We start from the raw sequence: 23212 nt of genomic DNA on the forward strand, positions 1-23212 counted from the left end.
TGCTCATCTTAACAACAACCTAATGGATTCCAGGTGCATAACTTCAGATATTGTTTGTTACAGTAATTCAGAGACTCCAGGGTACAGGAAAACACTGATTCCAAGCTTCAGGACTTGAGAGATTCCCAGGTGCAGGACCAGAGATTCCAAGGTCCAGTACTACAGATGTTCCAAGGTGCAGGACTTGAGGGATTCCAAGGTGCATAACTTGGAAAAAGTCCAAGGACTCTAGATATTAATAACAAGACACAGAAATAAAGACATTTTAAAGTACTGCTAGTTTATTTCCCAGTGGAGTGAACTTTCTTTTCATCTTGCCCTTTCTTTCATCTGCCGCGAGCACTGGACATAGTCTCAGGAAGCCTTCCAGTGCACCGAGGCAACCTTGTCTCTAACTCAGACTAGTATGTTTGTTCTGAAGGACAGTACCACCTCCTACTCATAAATTCAGCTGTTTCATGGCATCTTGTCATTGTAGAGAACTCCCTGTATGCACCCTGTTTATTTTAAGTGCCGTCAGGCAGTTCGTGTGGCGATAATGAGCTTGGACCAGTTTGAATTGAGCTTTGCGAAATAGTATTTTTAACAGTGGACAGACTATATTGGCTACCAGTCTATTGCCCTTCATCATTGCAATCCGCTTGGGCCTGGTTTGTGGTGTCTTGCACTTTTAGTTGGTTTTTCACCTGTTATTCTCACCCAGTCACTTCCCTGCAGGTTGTAACTGGGTTTCCATGTATCACTGGTGCTTTGATTGTTGTGTGTAATATTAACACACACTGTGCTCTGGTCCACAGGTGCGCCTGTGATTACAGTATTATATATTTCAAATAACTGGGTGTACGTGGTGTTACTTATGTTATCCTAAATACAGTGTTTGTTTTGTAAGACCAACATGATTTATGTGCTGTTTCAGGTGTAATAATGTGAATCCTCAGTGCCCAGAGGTGTTCAAGATTTATAAAGGTAAATATAATTGGCCTTATTATAGATGTTTGATACTAGTTGATGAAAATGACATCGTTTGTTATAGTTATATACTTGAAATACTGCTCATAACATGGCAATACAGCAAAACGTCGAACTATACACACAGCCCAAGATCAACTATTAATCAGTTCAACTCAAAATTGTACAAGCAAAATAAATTATGTTATTTTTTTAATGAGAATATGCACTAGTTCTCAAATCAGAGTCCAATTGCTTGGTTTGTAGCTCTACTTTCTAACTTTTCTAGAAGTTTTAAAAGACGTTTTGGGATTGCATGACTGTGAATTATGGTGAGTTTTTTTCAACATTGAACATCTCCACAGTTGATAGATCTACTGACGTGTTTCACGCATGACTCTTGCTTCCTTCCTAGAATCTTAAGAAATTCTACTGCCGTGATTTTACTCTTAGAAATACTGATACTGTGGGGAATGGTAATTTCAGGTTACACCATTACTGCTGTATTCTGAGATGTTCCCTATGGAGGAGAAAATTTACTCAGAAGTTGTTTGTTTTAGAGCGAATCATTATGAACACCTTATTTTTGTCATAGTCACTTTATTTAAGAGCGAGCTGGGCACACCTTCGTCTTCTTGCCGGACCTACTAATATGATTTTATATATATATGCTGTATATTGTATTACTATATTGCAGACATAGCTTAAAGGCAGTGCAGCCTCTTCCTTAGCTCCCCTGAGTCCAACACCCGAAAGAACCCTGAGATGGTACTTGTGCCCACCCCCAACCTATTGGTTGTCTGGCCTGCCCATCCGACGCCTTCTCTGCACCTCTGTCACCCGCTTTAACTAAAGTGTATTTCCCAGCATAGGTGAATGGACACTAACATGTATAAATAGCTGTGAGTACTCCTACACAATGCCCACATACTTCACTACTGCTACCCCCTGCGCCTTACAATATACAGACACCGCTCTGTTCACCTCCTGCCACACCTTGTAGATAGCTGCCAGTTTTATTGTTCCCCTCCACACTCTTGGGCAACGACGATGTCTACATTATCGTTGTCTTTTTCCATGACTCCTTCACGTCTCTAAATCCATGTCTGCTATTTTAGTCACTTCAAGCCCAGTGGACCGCACCAAATCATTTTCTGGTAAGCGCAGCATCGATGCATCTGGGCGTGGCCATTTAGAGAGACACACACACACACACACACACACACACACACACACACACACACACACACACACACACACCCACACACACACACACACACACACACACACACACACACACACACACACACACACACACACACACACTCACTCACTCACTCACTCACTCACTCACTCACTCACTCACTCACTCACTCACTCACTCACTCACTCACACACTCACACACTCTGTGAGTTTCTAAGTGGGTCTCCGACTGGGTGCATAAGTCTCTGAGTGGGTATTTTAGTTTGTGCATGTGTATCTGAGTGGGTGAGTGTATAGATGTAGGAGTCTGAAGAGGTTTGTCAGTGAATGCAGGAGTCTCTGAGTGTGTCTCTGCCTTGGTGCATCACTGTATGAGTGGGAGCATAACTTCGTAAATGGGTCTGGGTGCATAGCTCTCTGAGTGCTTCTTTGAGCGGGTGCATGAGTGTCTCAGTAGGTCTGTCAGTGGGTGCATGAGACTGAATGGGTCTGTGACTGGTAGTGTAAGTCTGAGTGGATTTGTAAGTGGGTGTAGGAGTCTGACTGAATCTGTCAGTGACTACATAATAGTCTTAGTGGGTCTGTCAGTGGGTGCATGAGTCTGAGTGGTCTGTGAGTGAATGCTTGAGTGTTACAGTAGATCTAGGAGTGGATGCTTCAGTCTCTGAGTGGGTCTCTAAATGGGTGGGTGACTGTGAGTGGGTGCATGCGTCTGAGTGGCACTGTGACTAGATGTGAGTCTCTATATGGCTTGAGTATCTGAGTGGGTCTCTGAGTAGTTGTGTGAATGAGTGCATGAGTCTGAGTGGGTCTGTGTGAGTGAGTATGACTTTGAGTGGGTTGCTGAGCGGGTGAGGGACTCTCAGTGGTTCTCTGAGTGGATGTATGGCTCTGTGAGTGGATGTGCAAGTCTGTGAGTACATGCATTAATGTATGAGTGAGACTTTGAATGTATATATATATATTTTTTTTATTTATTTTGGGTCCTAATTATTTGTTCATGTGGGATTCACGCCTTCATCGCGATGTTACATTGGGGGCCGCGCTGTGCACTGTGATGGGTTGTGACTCCACCCACGTGGGGAAAAAAACGAATCTAGGCTTTCTAAAACTCATAAGGAAGGTCTAATACTCCTCTACAAAACATCCGTGGGGTCAAGTTACTCCAACCCTGACCCCTTCTATGCTTCTAAATGGGTAAATCATTTCCCCGGACTGGCTCTGCTTCATAAAATGGCTGCCGAAACATTTTTCCAAGAAATGTATTCTTAAATATTACACACATTTGTAGTTCATAAAAAGAAAAAGCATAGATAACAGACCATTTTAGTAAACTAAAACAACATTTCATGGTTGTATCATTCCACCACGACTACTTGTAGGTGGTGCAATTTCAACTATATAAACATTAAAACTTTTCCCTACCCAGACTCAATACAATCTACACCCCAGAGTCTCACATATATTTAAAACCGTTACCTAAAAATAGTGGATAATTGATCAATATAAGAACAGTTAATTCTGCCCCAATAGCATTTTAAAGTCAAGGTGCATTTAACCAGTAGCAAACACTACATTTTTCCACAATCGGGAACTAATTTACTTCACGGAACATGTACAGTTTACCATGGAGAATCTCTGTTCCTATGTTCCATTGTAGTACTGTTTACTTCTAGTAGCTTTGTACCATCGAATTCAGAGTAATGCTACTGACATTCATCACTTCGACTTCCAGAGAGAGACAGCGAGACAGGTACAGATGTGTATTGTGTGTGGGTATATGTGTGTGTGTATATATGTGTATATATGTGTGTATATATATATATATATATATATATATATATATATATTACCTACTGGCGGTCGCCAGTAGGTATATATAGTTAGGATTTTTTCTCTATGGGATTTTTGAAAATTCTATGTCTAATAACTTTGGCGTTTGTGGACGGAATTGGCTGAAATTTTCAGGAAAATGGCACATTTTGTTTCTGAGCAGCCCTCGAAAATTTGGGGGGGGTTCGTCAAGGGGGGGCCGAGAAAAAAGGGGGGTCCCAAAACGTGTTTTTAACATTGAGTTTTCCATAGGGCGGTTGGCCTCACTTTTAGCCCGAACGGCTGAATGGATTTGCACGAAACTTGGCAAAATTGTAGGGACTGGTAGCCCGATGTGCCTTTTGTAGGTCTCAATATATGTGCTCCAGTGGATTTTGAGAAATTAACGTTTAAAAAAAGATATATATCTGTAACAGCGGACCGGGCAGCGTCCCAGGACGCGTACTTTGCGCGCAACGGAGCTTTGTGAAGCGAAGCTGATTGGTTCTCCGGCGTCTGTCAACATTCCAAACAGTCCGTAGCGGCCGCCATCTTGTCTCTCGGTAGGATCGAGAGACAAGAGGAGGCCAAAGCGAAGGGGCAAATGACCATAAGGGGGAATAGTAGATCCTCGCTGACCCCCTAGGTTTGATGTGGAGGTTTTAAAAGGGCCCCGCGGGGCAAAAAAAAAATATAATAATAATAATCGAACAGCTGAATGGATTTGCACGAAACTTGGCAAAATTGTAGGGACTGGTAGCCCGATGTGCCTTTGCTAGGTCTCAATATATGTGCTTCAGTGGATTTTGAGAAATTAACGTTCAAAAAAAGATATATATCTGTAACAGCGCACCGCTTCGCGTACTTTTCGCGTTACGGAGCTTTGCGAAGCGAAGCTGATTGGCTCTCCGGTGTCTGAAAACATTCCAAACAGTACGTAGCGGCCGCCATCTTGTCTCTCGGTAGGATCGAGAGACAAGAGGAGGCCAAAGCGAAGGGGCAAATGACCATAAGGGGGCATAGTAGATCCTCGCTGACCCCCTAGGTTGATGTGGAGGCTTAAAAAGGGCCCCGCGGGGCAAAAAAAAAAAATAATAATAATAATCGAACGGCTGAATGGATTTGCACGAAACTTGGTAAAATATTAGGGACTGGTAGCCCGATGTGCCTTTGCTAGGTCTCAATATATGTGCTTCAGTGCATTTTGAGAAATTAACGTTCAAAAACAAGATATATATCTGTAACAGCGCTCCGCTTCGCGGAGATAAAATTATATCTGTATTACCTAGCTGTTGCTAACACCAGTTAGCGACGGCTAGTAGGAGATAGCGACCATCTTGGGCCCCACTTTGCATGTGAGTGATATTTATCACTAATGACATGCAAAGTGGGCATGCCAAGATGTTAGCGACTGGAAACAGTCGCTAACATCGCTATCTCCTATTATCAACTTTTGGAAATATTCGAGATAAGCGCGAATATCTCCAAAAAGTAACAGCTGCCCTGAGCAGTTCTTAGCCATGTTATGCAATGGGAGGTGGATAACATGGCTAAGAGCATTAGCTCGGTAATGCATGAATATCGCTGAGTTTTCAGCGATATTAATGCATTGCGGTCGTTTTTTATCGTATTTGCGATAAACCTTGATAATAGCAAGGTTTATCTGCGATAATTTCTGACGGTAAAAAAATCTTTGCAATGCATCGTTAGGGATAAATATCGCTTAACTTTGGTAATATGCCCCAACGTCTGTTAACGTTCGATTCGAAGGAAATCAGGAAGTGTTGAAAAACATTGTCTGCGCCATCTTGTCTTTTTTCCAATGCCACACTTTTGTCGTGCACGGCAGCCATTTTAGATGCCTTGACCAGACCCACTCTGTGCACGCTGTCGATCCTTAGCATGGCTCCCCACCCTCGCAAGCATCTCACCCAGGCAGTGGTCACCCCCGCTCTCTGTCTTATGCATGGGTAATAAACCTCCCCCCATCTGCGCTGCTCTTCCCTGAGAATCACACCCTGTGCCCGCCCGACACCTCCCTTTCGCCCTATTCACTACCGCACCCTCTGACACTCCTTTTCCTCTGTGTCCGATTGTCCAGGCCGGTCCTAGGCTATCAGCTAGCCCTGCAGATGTAGTTTATGGCCACAGCTGTAAAGAATCACCCCTCTTCAAAGGAGTTATAGTAGATCAAGGCCCACACTCGATGAGATCCGTCACAGCAGAAGCGTTGCTATTATCTGAAAACCATCCTGTATTGTGATTGGGGAGGGGACCGAGCGTGAAGCGGAAGATTCCAGGGATGACTCTTTGTACATCAAAGTTTTTACAATTATGTGTCACATTAAAAATATATAGCACTCCGACAAAGTAGTAAGATTATAAAACTTTAATAATTTATAAATATATACAAGAAAACAAAAATAGTAATAACATATAAACATTTTTAGGGAAAAACAACGAAGTAGCGGTCGGCTGTGCGAATAGTCCCAATGCAGCACAACGTCCAGATTTCCGGCGTGGGGCGTCGCGGGGGGTGGGTCATCAGTAGCAAACTGTTGTGCGAATAGTTCCAAGGCAGCAGAACGCGCCGAAATCTAGATGACACGAAAGTGATGTCTAGTAAGTTGCCACCCAGCAAATAACGGCGTGGGGCGTCGCGGGGGGTGGGTCATCAGTAGCAAACTGTTGTGCGAATAGTTCCAAGGCAGCAGAACGATGGCACCAAGGTGATGTCCAGTAAGTTGCCGCACTGGTTTTGGTATCCTACAATGCTGCTCCGAATAACGGCGTGGGGCGCCCCGGGGGAGGCGGCGTGAACGGGCCTCTCCAGGTGGAGTGTCATCTGTTGTAGTGGGGCGCCCCTTTACCGTTTCAGTTGCCATTCCGTCCGTTTTTGGTCCACTGTGTCAAAAGCCGCAATTCAGCTGAGTTGCGCCCACTCTTGCGGTGCAGCGATAGGCGGCTGTCACAGGACTCTCAAAATGGCGGCAGGCTCTTTCATTTTTGGGCCTGGTCCACTGAAATGGCCCTGGGACACCTTGGAAATCGGACGCTTGTCTGCTAGGTCTTGGACCCCATTCTCGAAAGCGTCCCCTCCGCCTTGAGAATTCATCAAAAGTTTTGGGGGCCCCGACTCCTGCAGGCTTCTGGTGGGGAGCGGCTGCCATGATTGCTCGCGGAATGACCACGACGGAGCTACGAGATGGTGGTGCTCTCATGCTGACGCCAGTTTAGTCTGAAACATCCAGAAACAAGGTGGGGCTTTCATCGTTTGGGAAAAAAAAAAGTTTTCATCCAATGAAAAGTGTTATTTTTAGGTCATATGATCAAGCCTTCCATCATTAGGAAACCAAAAGTAAAATGAACCAATGAAAAGTTTTATAAACAAGTCACATGACCTGTTATGCGGCATAGGGTATAAAATGCGGAGAAAATACGTTGGCACGTGAGGCGGCGTCAGTAGCGGACCGATGTGCGAATAGGCCGAAGGCAATACAACGCGCCAAGATCCGGATGGCACCGAGGTGGTGTCCAGCAAGTTGCAGCACTGGTGTGGCCATCCTACAATGCTGAAAGTCGGCGTGGGGCGCCCCGTTGGCCTGTGAGTTTGCGTCAGTAGCGGACCGATGTGCGAATAGGCCGAAGGCAGCACAACGCGCCAAGATCCGGATGGCACCGAGGTGGTGTCTAGTAAGTTGCCGCACTGGTGTGGCCATCCAACAATGCTGAAAGTCGGCGTGGGGCGCCCCGTTGGCCTGTGAGATGGCGTCAGTAGCGGACCGATGTGCGAATAGGCCGAAGGCAGCACAACGCGCCAAGATCCGGATGGCACCGAGGTGGTGTCTAGTAAGTTGTCGCACTTCTGTGGCCATCCTACAATGTTGAAAGTCGGCGTGGGGCGCCCCGTTGGCCTGTGAGATGGCGTCAGTAGCGGACCGATGTGCGAATGGGGCCAAAGGCAGCGCAACAATATTTTCTGACTGACACCACAAGGCGCTGAGATGCCAAGATCCGGATGGCACCGAGGTGATGTCTAAGTTGCGGACTGATGTGCGAGTGGGGCCAAAGGCAGCGTAACAATATTTTTTGTATGGAAGATACCACTAGGCGTTGAGATGCCAAGATTCGGATGGCACCGAGGTGATGTCTAGCAAGTTGCTGTACTGGTGTGGTCATCCTACAATGCTGAAACTCGGCGTGGGTCGCCCCATTAGCCTGTGAGATGGCGTCAGTAGCGGACCGATGTGCGAATAGGCCGAAGGCAGCACAACGTGCCAAGATCCGGATGTCACCGTGGTGGTTTCATAGTTGAGAGGCACTTCATCTGCAGTGGGGCGCCGAGATCCGGATGGCACCGAGGTGATGTCTAGCAAGTTGCTGTACTGGTGTGGTCATTCTACAATGCTGAAAGTCGGCGTGGGGCGCCCCATTAGCCTGTGAGATGGCGTCAGTAGCGGACTGATGTGCGAATGGGGCCAAAGGCAGCGCAACAATATTTTCTGAAGAGAAGACACCAAAAGGTGCTGAGATTCCAAGATCCGGATGGCACCGAGGTGGTGTCTAGCAAGCTATGCAGTTGAGTTGTGTGCGCACTTGCGGCGAATAGGTCGAAGGCAGCATAACAATGTTTTTTGAATAGAAGACACCACAAGGCGTTGAGATTCGGTTACCACCGAGGTGATGTCTAGCAAGTTGCCGCACTGGTGTGGCCATCCTACAATACTGCTCCGAATAACGGCGTGGGGTGCCCGAAGGGGGGGGGAGCCGGCGTGAATGGGCCTTCCTAGGTGGAGGCTCGTCTGCTGTAGTAGGGGGCCCTTTACCGTTTCAGTTGCCATTCAGCTGAGTTTCGGCTGCTCTTGATGCTACAGCGACAGGCGGCTGCAAGAGGACTCTCAAAATGGCGGCCTGTTCTTTGGATTTGGGCCTGGTCCACTAAAATGGCCCTGGGACACCTTAGAACTCGGACGCTCGATTTTTTTTTTCCTTTCCTGTACATGCAAAAAAAGGTAAATGCCCAGTACGTTACACGCTTCATCTGCCACGATGAACTCTCCAGAGGAACCGAAAAAAAATCTAGTTGTGGTAACTATACCATGCATCGTCATATGGAGAGGTGGCACCAATTAATTATAGTGCTGCATAAAAGAGAGATTTGGAGGAGAACCCCTGACCTGCTAGTACATTCATCAAAGAAGTGGCACTGAGAGCTTCAGAGGCAAGGGAAACGGTCCCAAATATTTAGAAGAACTTTGGAAAGATTAAAATGACATGTTTAGATTGTGGCAAATTAATTTCATGTGGACAGATGAGTGTTACTCTAATAAATACAGCATATAAACATCATCATAGTCGATGGTTGGTAGAGACATTTTGACTATATCCTGGACCTGCCCGTCCTCGCCCAAAATGGCGCCGGAATAAATGGGACTCGTAACTCCTTGTTGTGTACTGGTTGCAGAACCTTGAAATCACGAGATACGTATGCAGTTTTGAAGCACATGGCGGGCGGGGACGAGAATTGATTGACTATTTCGACATCCCTATTGATATTAAGTTCTGATGTGTTATTGATTACTGTACTGTTGAAAATTCGAATTAACGTCACCCATGGTACTTGCCCGCAAATGTATATCTAGATAATTTTATTGTAACTGGCCCTGTCGTATTTTAATTATAAAATGTACGTCCACCGATTCCGTAACTGTTAGACACCTTAGTTCTTGCAACCTAATGGCCCGCCCGTTACGTTCCTCTACAGTGTAAATGTCTATTCATCATATACGATTACAGTTTGCTCTGTGGCAGGCCCACGTGGTTATAGGCTCGTATTTGTATAATGAAATTTTCACAATAAAGGTTTTTAAAAGAAAACATGGTAGTAGTATATACATTGGTAAAGTTTTTAATAATAGTGACTGTTTTAGAATCATTAAAAGGCAAGTGAAATAAAGCAGACCAATTACATGAAGGGTAAAAGGTATAATACGAAGGAACGCAGTAAAGATAAATGGTCAAGGGCTGTTGTGTTTTCTATTCCTGCAACATAAAGTGATCGATAAGAATCTCATATTCAGGCGTATCGGCGACTAAGACATCAGGTCGACCCTCTTTTGCTCAACGGCTCCGTCATGGGACGAAGAAACGCTCTTTTTCTCGAAAAAATTATATATTTTACTTGCAGGACAGTTGTAAAATTTCCGGGAAAGTACATTAGCCTGGAACATTATAACATATATTTAAGAAAAAATAATGTTCGGAAGTAATGAAAAGCGTAATTTTTAGGTCATATGACCAAGCCTTTCATCATTACAATAAGAAAAGTAAAATGAACCAATGAAAAGTTTTATTAATAAGTCACATGACTTGTTATGCTTACGTTACGCGCTGCGCGCCCCGGATGACTTCCGGATGCGCTAACGCGGCGCGTCATATGACGCATTACGCGACAACGCAGGTCCAGAATATAGTCAAAATGTCTCCACCAACCAGCGGTCGGAACACAACCCCTTTCAGCAGGCTAAATAGTTCTGTTAAATGACAACAGAAGGGACAGGCAACAAGAACCATCAGTCAAAGAGGGGAGGGCTAGTTCTTCTCTACCGGGTTACATTGGGGCGCTACCGGAACTGATCGAATTGGTAGTCTACAGTGTTTCTGGATGTTTCAGACTGAAGCTGGGGTTAGCATGAGAGCAGCACCATTTCGTAGCTCCGTCGTGGTCATTCCGCAACCAATCATGGCAGCCGTTCTTTATCGTTATTTTGGGCGGGGTGGGTGGCGGAGCCGAGCTGTTTTGCAGCCATCATTGTGTGGAGTTCAGTTCATCTCACTAGTTTTGTATTTGTCATGAGGGGTTGTTCCTAATGTTTCTATTTTAGCGAGGTCAAAAAGAGATCCCATTAGTGGCCTACTGATTTTGCTCGATTCCTTTTCTTTTTTTTTTTTACACGATTTTTCGTTATCTGCAAAGACTAAACAGAGTATTGCGACTCTGTGTTTGTTTGTAAATAGAGAATGAACCAAAGAGAACTAATTCTAAAACAGTAAATACTTGGATAACAATCAATCAAATGGAGAGAGAAGCAGGCACGACGGATTACAACGGGGGCAAAGGCCTGCGTTAACTACCTTTCACTATCTGCAAAGAGAGAGTACTCCTAATAGAAATGAGGGGGGGGGGCACCATTCAAAGCAGATCAGTGTGCATAAACACGAAAATGTTTTCACTTACCACGTACTTGACATTCGACAGCTTATGATATTTGCTATTAAAAAACCATTGAAATTCACTGAAAAAACCATAGGTTATAGACCATATATAGTTAGGAATTAGCATTTACAAAACCTTGAAAATTCACTGAAAAAACCATAGGTTATAGACCATATATAGTTAGGAATTAGCATTTAAAAAACCTTATTTTACTCACACAAAACCATTGAAATTCCATATATAGTTAGTTGCACTAACTATATATTGCGCACCCGCAATCCACTGCTGATCATGTCACATATTACATCATTCATGACATGGTCAGTGACATCACTGATGACATCACTGATGACATCTCATTTGACATCATTCTTGTGCTAATACGATAAACCTCTTCAGACTCTAATATAACCTTAGATACACTCAGTGTATACAGACACTCACACACTGCCACTCATCCATGGAGTTACTCACACACCCAGTCAGTCATGCAAAGAAACAATCTCACCTCCATTTCTTCAACTATACAGTTAAACACACCTTACTTATTGAAACATATACTAACACATATTTACTCTCTTATACAATCCCTGATACAAGTTCACAATGATCGATACAACCACTCACTCATTCAGTGGCTCTCATGCACAGTTATTTATATATGCCAACTCTCACATGTACTGTGTTTTACATATGTACTTACTATGACATGTAGCATTGAGATATCCATTCACTCATCAATACACTCATGCACACAGTCAACTGCCCATGTAGCTGTTTCCACATGCACTCTTGAACTCATACACCTAGTGAATAAACTGCTCACACATCTATGCATAGAGTCACACACCTTCCAGCCACCCCCACACAAACTCAATCTCCCATAGAAATACTTGGGCAACCAATTAATAACACATATAGCCTCTCGTATAGCTAATGATCAACACATGCAGCAGTTTACAGAACAACAGACATAATGATGCACAAATTAAGACAGTTTAGTTACTAACCCATGCATTCAGTGAGACACATTTAATCACTCACTCATACAGTCAGTCACGCACCTACTAAATTCTTCATCCAGACACTTATACATCCACTCATTCTTCAATATGTAAGACATATTTTAACTTTACAGAAACATACTGTCACTGGATGTTGTCATCAGTGATGTCATCAGTGATGTCATTTGAGATGTCATCAGTGATGTCATCAGTGATGTCACTGACCATGTCATGAATGATGTAATATGTGACATGATCAGCAGTGGATTGCGGGTGCGCAATATATAGTTAGTGCAACTAACTATATATGGAATTTCAATGGTTTTGTGTGAGTAAAATAAGGTTTTTTAAATGCTAATTCCTAACTATATATGGTCTATAACCTATGGTTTTTTCAGTGAATATATATATATATATTATAATATAATACAAAGTTTGCCCTGAAGCTTGAAGACGCCACTCCTCAAAGGAAAGTTCGACAGAACTCTTTATTTTAAAACCGGCTTTCACATCCCAATTATTTCAGTAATCCCTTACGCGTTTCAGAGCTCCTGCTCCTTCATCTGAGGGAAGCGTGACAGTCACGGGTCTCTGCAGCATGCACTTTCACTGATTTACATAATCCTTTTATTGCCCTCCGGTGAGCCTCATAGGTAAGTGTCCTCAATTTTGGATCCTGGGAATTGTAGTGCGCGCTGCAGCAATTCTTTCTCTCCGGTGGGTTCACATCGACTGCCAGCTGGCTATTATAATTATTTTCCATATATATATATATATATATATATATATATATATATATATATATATATATATATGATCAAGGTCCAAGGTGGGACCGAAACGCGTCGTGACGCTTCAGCACTGAAATAAACAAGACGCACTAATATGGTGGTCCGTGTCCGTATCTTTTTGATTACTTGGATTGTGGTTTTCTGCTCTGGATACGGAAACTGCGTGATATATATATATATATATATATATATATATATATATATATATATATATATATATCGCACCCGAGCCGTGCTTTTCCAACTTGCACGGCAGAAACGAACACAGACCCGACTTATTTCAGCAGCAGACGAAGATTTATTTAAATCATGGTCTTACAAGCAAACATCACCCGACGCGTTTCAGTGCCGGAGCACCTTAGTCATGACTAAGTCATGATTGTATGGGTGAATGAGTGAATGTGTGTGTAGACATAGGAATCAGTGAGTGCGTATGTAGTAACTAGTATTGGTGTGTCAATGGTTTCAAAAATTATACTCTGTATTTAACACTGGGTGAAACAGAGGTTATATTAAAATGTGAGGAGATGCATTGTATTGTCACATGAATGATATCATCAGTGATGTGGTCATTGATGTCAAATGAGATGTCATCAGTGATGTCATCAGTGATGTCATTTGAGATGTCATCAGTGATGTCACTGACCATGTCATGAATGATGTAATATGTGACATCATCAGCAGTGGATTGCGGGTGCGCGATATATAGTTAGTGCAACTAACTATATATGGAATTTCAATGGTTTTGTGTGAGTAAAATAAGGTTTTGTAAATGCTAATTCCTAACTATATATGGTCTATAACCTATGGTTTTTTCAGTGAATTTTCAAGGTTTTGTAAATGCTAATTCCTAACTATATATGGTCTATAACCTATGGTTTTTTCAGTGAATTTCATTGGTTTTTTAACAGCTAATATCTGTAGCTGTAAAATGTATTCTTCTTTAAATCCAAAAATATATTTTATGTTTATGAATAATTTTTTTTTTAAATATTTTTTTTTTCTTCGTTCCCGCTTCGCGAATCGGGAAGCTTCCCGTTAGCTGACCTTGATGCCGCGAAATAGACCGCGAGCCGGTAAACGTTTCTTTACCGCAACTGCCGCGTTAGAAAACAACATCGTGACGCCTCCCGTCCGCATGACGTTTCACGTTGTCGCGTGATACGTCATATGACGTGCTACGTTAGCGAACTGGTACGCGAAGCGAGTCGCAAAGCGCAGGTTTCTGGAAGCAAACCGGGAGGCCCTGCAAAGCGCTTAACGTAAACACAGCAGGTCATGTGACTTGGTAATAACACTTTTCATTGGTTCATTTCACTTTTGGTTTCCTAATGATGTAAGACTAGGTCATATAATCTAAAGTGAACACTTTTCATTGGTTGAGAACTCTTGTTTTTCCCAAATGATGAAAATCCCTCCTTCTTTCCTCACTCTGACTTTCATCATTGTGAGAGAAAGACCCTTTGTTACCAGTGAGCAATGGCTTCTTTAGTAGCTTCAGCTGGTGCTTCCCCACCACCTCCACCACATCCAAGGAAGAGTGGACCACCTGCTCAAGTTATAATTCAACAAGAAGAGGAAGAAGAGGAACAGGACGACGAGCACGAAGAGAGGCAGTTTTTGCCTGAGGAGCCCAGGACGTCTCACCGGAAAGAAAACTTCATTTGGCAATTTTTTAAAATTCCCAAAGGTCAGAAAAAAGTAAATGCAAGATACGTAACTTGCCTTATATGTCAAGATAGACTGTCCAGAGGGACCGAGAAAAAATACAGTTTCGGAAACTACACAATGCATCGCCATATGACTAGGTGGCATCCTAACAACTACAGTGCTGCACAGTTTCGGAACGACCTAGATAATCTCCCTATTATGGCCAGAAGATCTGTTGTACCGGTAGTAACGGGACCAGAGGGCAGGGAGATAGTGCCAAATATACAAATGAGATTTGGTGAAGTAAAACATGTCTGCGTACATTGGGATGGATTCATTTGCTACGGAGAAAGAAGCATCACTCTGATCAACAGAGCTATTGACTATCATATGCAAGTTTGTACGAAACGCCCAAAATAATAAATACTTTTTTTTTGTTTTGTTGCTCCTGTTGAGCCCTTTACAATGAATCGTTTTCATTGCCCCCTCCAAGAAAAACCCAAAAAAATATAAAACTGTTCAGAAAAATTCAAAAAAAGTAAAAAAAAATTCAGAAAAATAATAAAAAAAATATAAAACAACAAAAAAAAAGTTCTTTTCAGAACTACCTCCCCGTTATTAAAAAATTGGTACAATATTTGGAACTGTGCCAACCTCCTATTTCTCGTAGTTCGCTTCCCAGTTCGCTCGCCGGTATGCGAACCGGAAGTGAACCAAAATTTTTTTTTTAAAAAAAGAACAGTAAGTATAAGGGAAGGAAACAGACACTTATGTTAAAAGAAAGACAGCTATAAGGGAGTAAACTAGAGATACTATTACCCGTAATCCACTGCTGATGATGTCACATATTACATCATTCATGACATGCTCAGTGACATCATCAGCAGAGGATTGCGGGTTTTTTGGCAACGTGCCTTATCCACGGTTTAATAACGCTGCCTTTTGCTTTATATAAGTTTTCAAATTGTATGAAATATATACCAATAGGTCGTTATGAACCTTTAGGTAGTGCTTTTCTTCATGAGGTCTGGTCGCTTCCATACACATACAGATGTTTCAAAGATGATCAAGAAGTTTATCTGAATGGAGAGGAATGCACTGAGACGCCACATCATTCACTAATGTGTAGGCACATACAGTTACACGGTTCATGCAACAAACACCGACCAAATATGGCTTGCGTGTTGCAAGGCACGCCAGTTCCTGCTATCATCCCCACGTTCAAGTTGTTGGAAAATGGTAGTTATTTGATGCTCAATAATGAAGATTGTTCTGGGTTAATTAAAAGTATTCCTTTTATCGTAACAGTAAGTGAACGGGTTATTTGCTGCAGAAATGTTCTATTTCCTCCCACACATGAACATAGGGAGTTTTCAATCTCGCCACAAATACCAACCTTGGGAGCAGATTTCAACGGCATGGCAAGAATAAGAGCTCTTTTGTCTCAGAGAGAGGTGGCCTTGAGTTCGGCCCATGAAACTTTCGTGCTTCACATAGCGAACACCCGTACAGAGGTGCAGACCCTTTTCAATACAGATTTGCCTTTCCATTTCAGCAAGATGGTTCGGACTATCTTTAACGCGTCCTCCACAAAGGCCCTGGCGCACTTTTTTAAAGTTGTTACCAGTGGTCTCGTGACTTCATTTGAGAAAATCTTTGGAGTCATCCCTGCTTTCTTTCATTCTATTTTTTCCACTCTGCTTCGTGGATTCCCATTTTTACTTGCATTACCAGCGGACGCTCTAGTGCTTTTTTACATTTTTAAATATGGATGTCCCTCCTGTGCAAGCTCCCGCCCTGCAGCTGCTGACACTGTTCCGCAATCGCATGCTAGAATATTATGGCACAATGCCGTTGGCGATATTAAGCACGGCATATGGATTATCTTTTCGATTCTCCTACTTCACCTGTGTCCAGCCTGTATTTCACTGCCTGACCTGTGATTTCGATTGGGCCATTGATTTGTGTCTCTGCGGACCGGTTTCTCCTGACGTCGACTTTAATCAGCTGATGACTCCTATCATTACTCACGAGTTGGTTTGTCCTGGCGAAAGGATTATGGCTGTGGCATTGATGCATGGACTAATTGGTCCCTGGAATTTACTGGCGGCAACACAGTCTTTCTTGGAACAGAGCTTTCTTGAAAACCCACCGAGCTGTCCTCTGATGGTGATAGAGGATCCGGTGCTGGGAGAGCACGTATGTTCTTTTCCGCTTTTAAATTGGATGGCTGAACTCTTTTCGGATGAAGACGGTGACTTCCTATTGGAGGCTGTTGCAGCTTATTTTGCATACACAGTTATGTCATAGACCTTTTTCATGTTTGATATGCTGAGTACTAGCATTTCATTGACAATTCATTGACTTATTTGTCAAGTTTTTATTATTTAGCTTGCCTATTGGCTTAAGACTCGATAAAGTACTTGGCTGTTTTATTTTTCTTTAGCATTAAATTTTCCTAGTTTTTAATGCTTTACCTTGCGGACCGTCCACATATAACCTTGCAATCTGCTCTCATGAGATGGCACTTCTATTATCTTATTCAGTTCGTTTCCGGATCATGGGGAGGTGTCATCTAGGTCCTGGATATCTTTACACCGTGTTAAGTTAGCATGGGCTCATTACCGGTTTAAACGCCATTTTTCCTTTTTTGCAACTTCTGCACACGACACTTAGTTGTTGCTTTAGCTTTCAACCTAGTAGTTCATCGTGGTTTACATGAGAATAATATGTTATTGCTCTACTATCTGCTTTGCTTGTTAAACTATATCTGTACAGCGAGTGCTGAAGTTTCAAGAACAACACGATACAGAATTGTTATGAGGTCTGATCTCCACGACTTCATACTCATAACATAAGTGCAACTTCTGCCAATTCTGGGCATGAGGCGGGTTTTATATTGCTTTGCCGAACACACATACACAACAGTTGATGCGGTTCACATGAAGAGAGAGCTGGTGTATGCTGATGTGATTCCTTCAAATCTAAGACACTAAAGTATGGGCACGCCCTAAACCAACACAAACAGACCTTCTTAGCAAATAATATAATATGTGTATTAGGGAGGGTGAGATATAAGCAGCCGCGGGCCGTGGAGGGAGTTACGGTGGGGCAGGGAGGCGGGGAGGGGGAGGGGCAGGGTGGAGCCCTCTCCACCCTGCCCCTCCCCCTCCCCGCCTCCCTGCCCCACCGTAACTCCCTCCACGGCCCGTGGCTGCTTATAAGTCTTGCTAACTCTTATTCATTTACAGCATGTTAACATACTGTCACCATTCGCTTTTTATGTACTAGTAACTATGCTGGTAATTTTGCTACTGATAATATGTGTACTTGTATTATCTAAGATACTACGCCTGAGAAGACGGCATTAGTAAATAAACATTTCAAATACACATGTGTTCTTCTTAACTCCATGTTCTGGTTTCTAAGAAATATATAACGACCGACTGTTCATGAATTCCACGTATCCTGAGGTACTATAAGTTCATATTCTGGATTGTCTAAACATTGAGAGTTTGTTATATCCAATGTGACACTGTACCTAGCTTGCTAAGGGGTTTTTGATTACTAAGGTGAGTTTTGGGGCACCCTAATTCGCCGAGGTTCCAATCCTCTGTCCACAGTTCTGTGTGAGAACAGAAACCCTGCGACAGGGGCACCCCCGACCCTTGCTGGAGCTTCATCACACTTGCGATACAACTCCAGCAATGCGCCACCTTTACGGCACAGATACATCACGCATCTGTGCTGTTTTTGCCCCATGATGCGCCGCATTGTAAATGCAGCACACCATAGGTGACGGAACAGCGGCACAGAATGACTAACACATCCCTGGTGATGCGCCAGTCATCATAAATCTATCCCTATGCTTCTTATCTTGTTAGAGATGAACCGCCATATGTATCATCAAAGTTTTTTGCATTTCCTAAATAGCGAACTTTAAGGAATAAATAGCGATTCTTTACCATTCCTAGTTTGCGATGAGCTATTTGCTAATTACAAATTACCCATTCATTTCCATGCAGCAGGAGGCCCATAGGAATGAAGGTGCAATTTGCGATTAGCAATTACCTCATCGCAAATTACGAATTTTTCCGAGGGTGCAGGGGTGTCTCAAGAACACCCTGCTGCACCCCTGAAAAAGAAATTTGGGGGCATATGGCGCACATAAATTTTGAAAACATTCCTTTACCTCAAAAACGATTTTCAACTCATAATTTGAAAACACTGCACATGGGGAAATGACTTAAAATGTCCTTAAGACACATAAAAGCGTTTTTTGATTGCCTTTGCAGCATGTTTCAGTCACCTTTAACATGCCTATGTAACGCAAACATTCAAAATCTAAATTTGCCATGCACAGGTGGGAGCATATTTACAAGCAATTTGCTCCACAGACAAACTTCTTACATTGAAATGGGAAAAATAACATCAGAGACTCTCAATTACCTTATAAAGAAGCAGACACCATTATGTCCTTGTCATCAATATTAAAACCATTGCTTTTTCTCAAAAACGATTTACAAGTCATAATTTGAAAACACTCCACAGCTCCTATGCACATAAAAACCCTGTCAGTACTAATACTTCACATTTTCTCCAATTACAATTTCTCAAAGAAACAAAATCTATTTGTAAAACACTTGAGACAAAGCAACATTTGAAAAACACAACTTTCTTCATAATTTTCTCCTTAAAGCACACTATTTTCTATCTAAATTAAAGAAATCTTTTCTCACCTTAGCAAATACTTTGAGTTTCAAAACAGTCTCAGAAACACACCAATTTGTCTTCAGCAGAGCAAAAGGTATGCACTCCAGAGTCTGCAGCTATCAAAAGCACAGAAATGCTGTAATTCTTCACACATATCTCTCATGTCACCCAATCAAAACTCTTCCCTCACTTTTTTTCAAATCAAAACCCTTCCCCCCTCTTCCCCCTCTCTGCTTTTTCTGCATAGCAACCACCTCTTGCAAGACCTCTGGTGTTTCCAAGTTCACACAACAATGTTGCAATTGAACTCTGAACTCTCAGTGCACCTGCATATCCAGTGCAATCTTTCATTTAATGATTTTTTCTTCGCCACTCAAAATACATCTTTCAACGAACTCATCCATGCACCCTAACTTTCTGTTTTCAGCAATCAAAATCCACCAATCACTCTTACTGCTTCATTAACACAGAAACTCCTCAGTTTTTTTCATTTTACACTCTCATTTTTTCAACTGCCATTTCATTGCCACACTTCATCTGACTGCAGGAGAACCTTCTCTCGCCATGTTTTCTGTCTGGATTGTTTGACATAGTTACATCTATTGGGCTCAGAGGTACGCTGAAAACAGGAATTTACCTAACCTCAATTTACAAGATGTGGAAATTAAGTGGTTTGGCCACAGAGGATTAAAATGTCACCAATTGATACCATTGGTGAAAACCTTTATGCATTTGCCAAAACCTGACCTGTTAATTGTGCACTGTGGAGGTAATGATTTGGGCACTTTGACTGGGGTAGGTCTGGAAATGCTTTTAAAGGACACCTTTGAGCAATTGATGGCACTTTTTCCTCAGACTGCCTTGGTATATTCAAATATATGCCAAAGACAAAAATGGAGGTGGTCGAACCAATTTTGTCCACAAATTGAGAAATCGAGGAAGCATGTAGACAAATCTGTTTCAGCTTACATGAGAGACCATGGAATGGGCTCCCTGTACAACAATAACTTGCGTTACTACATGCAAGATATCTACAGAGGAGATGGAGTTCACTTCTCAGATGAGGGCAACAGAATTTTCACTCTGAATTTAAGACTGTGCATTGGTACCTACTTATAAGTACCTAAATGTACCATAAACCCAAAAGCTCTTCTCAGAGCTACCCTACATCTGATCACTCACAATTATTATTTTACTCTAACTTTTTTCACTAATTTTCAAGAAAGTACGCTCCCCAGAACGCTTCCCGGTTCGCGAACCGGGCGCACTCCACGCAAAAAAACTAAAAAAACGATATATTTTTTTTTTGCCCTGCGAGACCCTTTTAAAGCCTCCACATCAAACCTAGGGGGTCAGGGACGATCTACTATGCCCCCTTATGGTCATTTGCCCCTTCGCTTTGGCCTCCTCTTGTCTCTCGATCCTACCGAGAGACAAGATGGCGGCCGCTACGGACTGTTTGGAATGTTTACAGACGCCGAAGAACCAATCAGCTTCGCAAAGCTCCGAAGCGGAGCGCTGTTACAGATATATATCTTTTTTTTAACGTTAATTTCTCAAAATCCACTGGAGCACATATATTGAGACCTAGCAAAGGCACATCGGGCTACCAGTCCCTACAATTTTGCCAAGTTTCGTGCAAATCCATTCAGCCGTTTTATTATTATTATTTTTTTTTTTTGCCCCGCGCGGCCCTTTTAAAACCTCCACATCAAACCTAGGGGGTCAGCGAGAATCTACTATGCCCCCTTATGGTCATTTGCCCCTTCGCTTTGGCCTCCTCTTGTCTCTCGATCCTACCGAGAGACAAGATGGCGGCCGCTACGGACTGTTTGGAATGTTTACAGACGCCGGAGAACCAATCCGCTTCGCTTCACAAAGCTCCGTTGCGCGAAAAGTACGCGAACTGGAGCGCTGCCCGGTCCGCTGTTACAGATATATATCTTTTTTTGAACGTTAATTTCTCAAAATCCACTGAAGCACATATATTGAGACCTACAAAAGGCACATCGGGCTACCAGTCCCTACAATTTTGCCAAGTTTCGTGCAAATCCATTCAGCCCTTCGGGCTAAAAGTGAGGCCAACCGCCCTATGGAAAACTCAATGTTAAAAACACGTTTTGGGACCCCCCTTTTTTCTCGGCCCCCCCTTGACGAACCCCCCCCAAATTTTCAAGGGCTGCTCAGAAACAAAATGTGCCATTTTCCTGAAAATTTCAGCCAATTCCGTCCACAAACGCCAAAGTTATTAGACATAGAATTTTCAAAAATCCCATAGGGAAAAAATCCTAACTATATATACCTACTGGCGACCGCCAGTAGGTAATATGTATATGTATATGTATATATATATATGTGTATATGTATATATGTATGTATATATGTGTATATATATATATGTATGTGTGTATATGTATATATATATATGTATGTATATGTATATGTATGTATATGTATATGTATATGTATGTATATGTATGTGTATATATGTATATATATGTATATGCATATGTATATATATATAATTGTGTGTGTATATATGTGTGTGTGTGTATATATCTCCATAGAATTTAATTGCACTGAGTCACTATGAGATACGACCTGCTACAGTAAAATGAAATTAAATTAAATGAAAACAATCTTGTACCGCGCAAACTTAGCCCGGTGGGCATCAAGGCGCCTAACAGAAAGAGTGCAGTAGAAGCCGGGAACCAGGTTACAGATATGCCTCGGCAAATAGCCATGTCTTTAATGCCTTCCTGAACAGCGAGATGGACGGTTGAGTTTTTAATTCAGAGGGCAGGGTGTTCTACAGTTTAGGGGCCAAGGAGGAGAAGGCCCTTCCTCCCCATTTGGCTCTGCGAAATCGAGGTACCAATAGGAGGTTCTTGCTGGAGGAGCGAAGGCTCCTGCAAGGGACATAGGGAGCCAGCAGAGCCTTCAGCTCCCAGCGCATTCGCCGGACAGGGCCCCATAGACCAGGCACATGATCTTAAAAGAGATCCTGGACTGGATCGGGAGCCAATGAAGGCTCTTCCTAGCAGCTGTAGAGGACGAAAGCCTAGGGGCATCGAGCACAAATCTGGCCGCCGCGTTCTGGACAGACTGCAGGCGTTGTATAAGGCCTTTATTTACGCCTGAGTATAGCGTGTTACAATAGTCCAGCCGCGAGGCGACTAAGGCAACCACGATCTGTTTGCATTCTTGCAGGGAGAGGTAGTGGGTAATTTTCCTGAGAGTCCTAATAACACCCCAGCAAGTGGCGACAGTCCTGTTCACCTGCTGTGTCATAGAAAGTGAGGGGTCGATCATCACGCCCAAGTTACGTGCTGAGTTCGTGATGGGCAGGTTCCAAGGGATGATGGCCACCAGTCATTTGACCAAATGTCCTGATTTTCACCGAAAAATCAGCAAAGAGGACTATCACGAAATCATAAATGAATATCATGAACTGCTTAATAAATGGGCATCAAAAGGGATGATTGACAACAACGAACATACATTTCTGACATGTCAGCAACCAGTGACTCCAACATTTTATCACTTGCCCAAAATACATAAGAATGCAATATCACCTCTGGGCAGACCCATTATCTCATCAAAAGGAGTCTCACCGAGTCTATGTCCCAATACCTTCATTTCTTTTTGATTGATTTTATTAAAACTTTGTCCTCTTACATTCGAGATGCATCCGATTTTATTAGGATTATCTCAAATTTTGAATGGGAACCTGATATGCTGATATGATATGCTGATGATTGTGTTCGATGTAACAGGATTGTACACATATATCTCCAACCACCAAGGTATCCAAGCAGTGCAATACTTCCTGAAAAGTCACCCTCTACAGTTCTCATCACATAACATCATGTTA

At 42.7% G+C, this 23212-nt stretch overlaps 1 protein-coding gene across 1 annotated transcript in view; it reads left to right on the top strand.

Moving 5' to 3' along the window:
• The window catches only part of LOC144754218 (E3 ubiquitin-protein ligase TRIM39-like), a 164922-nt gene that overhangs the window by 119882 nt on the left and 21828 nt on the right, over positions 1 to 23212 (top strand). Inside the window, exon 5 of the mRNA XM_078641805.1 lies at positions 917 to 966. Within this exon, the coding sequence (XP_078497931.1) occupies positions 917 to 966 (50 nt within the window). The remainder of the gene's footprint in view (positions 1 to 916; positions 967 to 23212) is intronic.

This window comes from Lissotriton helveticus, chromosome 5_1 (genome assembly GCF_964261635.1).
Source record: "Lissotriton helveticus chromosome 5_1, aLisHel1.1, whole genome shotgun sequence".
In the NCBI taxonomy this organism is placed as follows: domain Eukaryota; kingdom Metazoa; phylum Chordata; class Amphibia; order Caudata; family Salamandridae; genus Lissotriton; species Lissotriton helveticus.